This window comes from Chrysoperla carnea, chromosome X (assembly GCF_905475395.1).
Source record: "Chrysoperla carnea chromosome X, inChrCarn1.1, whole genome shotgun sequence".
NCBI classification, from domain to species: Eukaryota; Metazoa; Arthropoda; class Insecta; order Neuroptera; family Chrysopidae; genus Chrysoperla; species Chrysoperla carnea.
In genome coordinates this window covers 11,314,430-11,321,447 of record NC_058342.1, presented here as the reverse complement: position 1 = coordinate 11,321,447, position 7,018 = coordinate 11,314,430, and the positions used below count along the sequence as shown (strand labels likewise).

The 7,018-nt window shown below is 32.3% G+C and overlaps 1 protein-coding gene across 1 annotated transcript; it reads left to right on the top strand.

The window, feature by feature from the left end:
• Window positions 1-5,368: 5,368 nt before the first annotated feature.
• On the top strand, window positions 5,369-6,799 carry LOC123302903. The gene is made up of 2 exons (XM_044885998.1): window positions 5,369-5,552; window positions 5,628-6,799. Exons 1-2 carry the CDS (start codon window positions 5,369-5,371, stop codon window positions 6,797-6,799), a joined length of 1,356 nt encoding a protein of 451 aa, XP_044741933.1.
• The last annotated feature ends 219 nt before the right edge of the window (window positions 6,800-7,018 follow it).

Genomic DNA, 7,018 nt, shown 5'->3' with positions numbered 1-7,018 from the left:
TTGTAGAAAATCGGATGATCTACAATTTTTGTCTGAAAAATTTTTGCGGTAGAACTCACCGTTTAGCTGAAAAACGCAAAAAACCTATTTTTCAAAATTTTCATCATCAATAAAATTTTTTACACAAGGGGGATTGATGGGGACTTTTCACATTTCATTTATAACAGTATTCTGAACCACCAATTTTCAGCTCTATGGGAATTTTTGTAACCTTACATCTATTTTAAGTACTAATTTGATTGGGTTATAGTAAAATATCACATATATAACATTTTTGTTATAATCTCCAATTTCAATCAAGAGTTTCAAAATCTACGGTTTTCAGTTGGACTTCCTCTATCATTTGAAAAACATAAAAAATTATTAATAAAAAATATTGAAATATTTTAAAATAACACAAAAAATATTCTTCTTTCAAAATAAAGAAAACTCAAAATTCAGCAGTCAATAGCCATAACTCTTGCAGGCCACTCTCGATTGAAATTTGATGTAAATATAACACTAATAACACCAACCATCTGTATCGAAAGATCTCACCAAAATACGCGTGAGTCTCTGTTCCACAATATCTTTTGCGTGAAATACGATGCGGTCATCAGCTTGTACCGCACGCGTTCCTTTTGTTCCTCCAGGAATCGACGTGCAAGTTTAGTCTAATAAAGACAATGGATTAGCAAAACACCACATTAGCAGCTTGAAATTTCCTTTAAGAAAGCTTGTCTTAGAAACTGAAAAAGCTCTGGTTTATTTTTTTTCATTACGCAGAAAATCTGACCAATCAGAAGGTAAGCTATTATTAGGAATAACTTGACGTTAAGATCCCATATAGGGTCTATTGCTTTAGCATTTACTTGTTGCATTAGCTAGACAACATGAGGTCTGAGATCTGCCGAGTAATACTTTTGAAAAGTTTTGGAATTTTTGAATTCATTGACCGAATTGTTTGTATAACTACAGCACCGTCAAAGATCATCCATCTCACTAAATGAGTACGTTTTCTGTTTGTATTAGAAATTCTAAGTTTCCGGTTAGATCATTCCGGTAAATGCCTGAGCGAAGTTGACCATTTACTGATAAAAAAGGTAGGCATCTTTGATTCCTTTATTGAAAAAAGTGCCCAGATCAAGCTCACGATCTCTGGCGATTATAAAAAGCCTGGAATAAAGCTGAATGTGAATTTTCAGACTTTTAACCGTGGTCACTTCTGCAACATTATTCATTTTCTGAGGAAAAATTTTGGTATTTATTTTCTTGATGGGATCGTGTATCGATTTTAAGAATTTGCAAATCTCTCTTTAATGAATATTTGCTATGTATCATTCTCTGATTTCTCAGCCGCGTACAAAGCTATAAAAGTTGGGCCAATCTTCATTAAAGTGTTACCGGTTTCAATAAAGCTGTTTTTTAATGCCACATACCGGTCAAGGATTGTTTTTTGATAAACAGGGTACTGTTCACTCATCTGAATAATATTATGCACTGAAATGAATTGCTTCGACTCAAATTGCTTTACGATCCGAGCGATTTCGGATTCAGCCGTCGTAAATCGACAGAGTGATGAAGGATTTTGTGTCAACACAATTGTTCCACCAAATGCTTTGATTTCGGTATCGTGTTGTTCAAGTAGCCGATCTATTCCTAATGCAGAAAATGGGCGCCCTGTTTTCTCAACGAAGTTACCTAAAAAAATGAATATTATAATAATGTTAATATGTTTACAATGATAGAGATGTTATGTCATCTTAGAAAAGATGAATTTCCTAACTAATACTAACAGGAAAAATTTCTGCGGAGGTTGCTTTTAAAAATCCCTCTGTTTCCAAATCAAAAACTGTTACATTAAATAAACGATGTTGGTATCTTGCTTTCAAGAAGTATAGACGTGTTTATGTGTACTCTCGAATGTTATGCTTATTATTTTTAATCTATGTGTATAAATATTTCGATTTTAAGTGAAAATTGTTTTAATTTATTTGTTTTATTAATTGAAAAGTTTGTGAAAAGAGATTCGCTTCTGTATGAAGAAAATTATTTAGAATTCGTCCTACCTAACCAAAGAATGTGAAGTATTTTTTGATTAACTGTAACTGTACAGTTTTTAGTTTATTCTGTATAAAGTTTTTATTCGATATCTTAAAGTGTATAAATATTTTGGAATGAAAAAGTGTTTTAATATAAATAATAGTGCATGCTGTGAACAATTTTGAGTGAAAATTACCTTTTACAATACAAATGAAACATAAAGTCATAAAGGTGACAATTATTTTATAAACTAATAAATGGTGAAAAGCTAAATGCAGATAACTTTTGATCATCACTAGCAGTAGCTATGTGGCGCGATCGGTAGAGTGCTCATCCCGGAATTGTGTTAGTATACAGTTAAGTGGCTCGATCCCAGACAAACGGCAGCAACAGTTTATTTTATTTTTCGTGTGAAAGTTCTCTGTGGTGTAATTAAATTATATAAAATTTATTCATTTAACAGTAACAATAGCATTTAATATAAAATAGGTTATTTATTTATAAATTAGTATAATTACCTGCCGTTTAAAGGAACTATTTGATAGTGAACATAAATAAAGATTACAATTAAAAATTATTGAAATAAAAAAATAATTTAATAGCGATAAAAAAAAAAAATAAATCAATCAATAATTCCATATAGAAATGGATGTAGTATTAAAAGCAATCGCAGAACTACGCTCAGAAATGAAAAGTGATCTTAAAAATGTTACGGAACATCTAGACAAGAATTTTGAAGAGCTACGAGCGCGAAAATCAAGAATTAAAATCTCGAGGTTGAGAACCTCGAAATTAAAATTAATCAGCTAGAAAAAGATCACAAAAGAAAAAACGTGATTATTCATGGCATGCAGTTAACGGCAAATAGTTATGAAGAGATGGAAGAGCTAGTAGTACAGCTCTTTAATGATACACTTAAAGTCCCATGTTCAACCGGCGACATCGATGATGTTAGGAAGGTTGGTAGAAAAGGAAATATTTCTGCACCAATAGTTGTCAGTTTGACAACTCAAAAGATGGAAAGACAACTATTCATTAATAAAAAAAACCTAAAAAATGGGTCTATTAGTATTCCCGATGACCTACCCGCTAAGAACAAAAAGGTAAATGTTTAATTCCAATAATGCTGAAACATCGCGAAGAAGGGAAAATAGCATACATTAAAATACGATCAGCTAATAGTTGATGACGTCACAACCAGTACCTCGACGGAAGTGTCTGCCAGTGCCAAGAAGCGTGTAAACGAAATTGAAAACGCGGCCGAAAATAACGCCAAACGACACGATGCAGGAAAGAAAACCAATCTCAAATCATCGGTCTTGAATTACTGGCCTACCAGACCTCGTGCAAACTCTCTTAAACAATAACAAGTAGCGAAAATGAGCGTTATTAAATGTGTCTTTTGGAACTGCGAAGGTATAAACAATTTCTTGAGTATAGATCAAAAACAACGATTACTATTCGATGAATGTGGTGTTATAGCGTTGAGTGAAACATGGCTACGCAAACAACTAAATTTCTTTTAAAACTATAAACCATATAGCGTCAATGCTTCTAAAACTAAGTTAATGGGCCGGGCTAGTGGTGATCTACTTTTACTGGTAAAAGAAGAATTACAAAATGAATTAAAAGACTTATGTGATTTTTGGATTACGATTAAATTGCATAGCGAGATGGGATATGTTGTGATTGTTTTTGTCTATTTTAAACCCAGTTTGGAAAACCTCGAGCTACTGGATGCACTGTGTAATCACCTAATTACGTTGAATGATCAATATTTAACACCGATATTTATTTTAGGAGATATGAACTGTAGACTGGGTAACCTGGGACAAGGGGACGCTGAAATATTTGAAGATACTTTTTGTTCGAAGTAAGGGAGTCTCTAGATAATGCAATAAACAGAAGAGGAAGGCTATTCATCGAATCATTAGAAAGTCTAGGATACTTCATTTTAAATGGAAGAACAATTTCGGATTTTAAGGGTCAATTTACTTTCTTGAATAGAAATGATAAAAGTACAATAGACTTGGCATGGACAAATAATCTCGTTTCTCAGAAACTATTGATTTTGAGGTAGTAAACTTTGTATTAACGTCGCAACATCTACCTTGCTCAATAAGTATTAAAAGTTACTCTCAACATCCAAATATAAATAACACCAAAGGCAAGAACAAAATCAAAACAATCCAAACCATAAAATGGAAAAATAATACTGTCGATGCTTACTTTAACACTATGAGGGAGCAGGAATTGTCCTCTAATGATCCATCAGCAAGCCATCGTTATGACAATATATGTAAAAGTATAAAAACTGTAGCAAATAATTTGGGGTTGTGCGAGGAGAAAAAAATATGGAACGATAACAGCAATAGAGTAAGTAAGAAGAAGCAATGGTATGATAGTAGTTGCAGGGAAAATAAATCAGAAGTGAGGTCTAATTTTAAACTCGCAAAGAGCAGTGGGTTTGTTGAAGAAAAACTAAAAAGACACGTAGAGTGTAAACGTGAATGCAAGGGCCTACTACAAGATAAAAAAGACCATTTTTTCCAAGAAATTTGAGAAAACTTGTCCAACGTAAAAAACACCACCGATTTCTGGAAAACAATTAAAAAATTTAGACCACGAAAAACTAGGCCGATGTACGGAGATATAGGTGAGAAAATATGGGATAAATATGTTTCCTAGCAATACGGAGAATGTAATTACTAACGAGCTCCATTTTGACGTACTGCATCCTTTTTTAGACGCCACGTATACAGAAGATAACTTGAACAAAGCCTAAAGACATATTAAATCAAACAAGGCTTCAGGACCGTATAACATACCAAACGAGTTTGTAAAAACCCTCCTCTGCTTTGGCGAAATTCTTTGCTTGCAATGTTCAACGACGTCCTTGAAAATGAAAGAGCTCCTGAGCAGTGGTCAATATGCAAACTATTTTTAATTCACAAAAAAGGTGATACGAAAAATCCCAATAACTATAAGTCAACGACTCATGGTGTGGGCAGAAGAATGTAATATATTACTGGATAATCAAGCTGGATTTAGAAAGGGAAAAGGCTGTCAAGACAATATATTTACACTATCCACCTTAATCCACTCACAAATTGCATCTAAAAGAGGGAAACTGTATGTAGCTATTGATTTTAAAAAGGCCTTTGATAAAATAGATTACACACTACTATTATGGAAAAAGTTTTTTAGCATTGACAACGGACCACTTTGGTCATGACACCTGGTGTTCAAAAAAAGTACTAGTTTTAGTGTGTACTTCAGTACACAAGTATACTAATCTATTTAAAAAAATTAATTTTAAAAATTAATAAAAATTTTTTACCGAAAAATGGAAGTTATAAAATCGAATCTTCGTACTGAAAATAAAAGTAGAGTTTATTGTGCGGTGAATGGTTGTGGTAGTAAATCTCATACGAATTTAGAAGTTAGTTTTCATGCTATACCTAAACCACACATGAGAGTGTATTCATTATGTTCATTACATTTTCAAAGGAATGATTTTATTCTACCAAGTAAGTTGACAATGTTTAACCTCAAATATAAATGTAAATATAAATTTAAAACTAATTGAAAAATTTGTTTTGCAGGTGTTATTACTAAAAAGATGACCTTAACAAAAACATGTGTTCCATCGTGTAATCTACCAAGCTCTGTTAAAGAATCAAATAAAGCTAAAAAAAATATAGAGGCACGACGTCAGCGTCTATTAAATCGGAGCTTAAATAAGGATGCTGTGAAAAAACATAATGATATTAATGAGGATTCTAGTGCTAAAAATTTGGATAATTTAGTGCTTGATAAAAGAGATGAGAACTACTTTACCAGTGATAATGTTATTGAAAAACCTTCTGAAAAAATATATAATGATGTTGAAGTTCAGGTGGAAACTTTATTTATAAAACCATCATTCATGGATTTTATAAAGTCAGAAGAAAATTTACGAACAGCAACAGGAATTCAATCGTATGAGCTATTGGATCTGATTGTTGAACTTGTTTATGATCATTATGGTGCAACTATGCACAAAAGTGAAATGAGCTTAAAAGAAAAAATTATTATGACCTATGTCAAATTGAAACAGAATCTTTCGTACTCATTTTTAACTATTATTTTTAATAATTGCTCACCGAGGCACTGTAAACGAATTTTTTACCACACTTTACAAATGTTAAGTGAGACACTAAAACCTATGATATCTTGGCCGTCAAAGGATGAAATTTCTCGAAATTTACCGAAAGTGTTCGAAGGATTCGAAGATGTTAGGGTTGTGGTAGATTTTACTGAGATTTTCATTCAAGCTTCAACTAAATTATGCTGTCAGGAAGTTGTTTATTCAAATGACAAATCGTCTCCAACGATCAAGATTATGACTGGAGTATCACCGGGAGGGACAATTACATTTATAAGTAAACCGTTTGGAGGAAGAGCTAGTGATACTGAAATATTTTCAAACAGTGAATTAATCAATTTTCTTGAAGATAATGATGGAGTAATGTGTGATCGAGGATTCTTAATAGACGAGCTTTGTGCTCGAAAACGTTGGAAACTTATTAGACCACCGTTTTACCTTACCTCACAAATTGCTAAAGCTCGAGTGCATGTAGAAAGATCTAATCAGCGAATCAAAACTTTTGCTATGGTTGGTGAAACAATGTCGGTGAAATTGGTACCAATTGTAGATGATATTTTTAGTGTTATTTGTGAAACTGTCAACCTCAGTTCACCAATTTTAAAGGATGATAAATTTATGCAGAATTAATAAATAAAAAAAATTGTAAATAATATACAAAAAACAATGAAATGTATAAATACAAATAAACCAAATCTTTCTTATATCATTATACCATGTCTATATGAAATATACATAGTATATTAAGTTTCGTCCCAAGTTTGTAACGCTTAAAAATATTGATGCTACGAACAAAATTTTGGTATAGGTGTTCATAGAATCACCTAATTAATCCATTTCCGGTTGTCC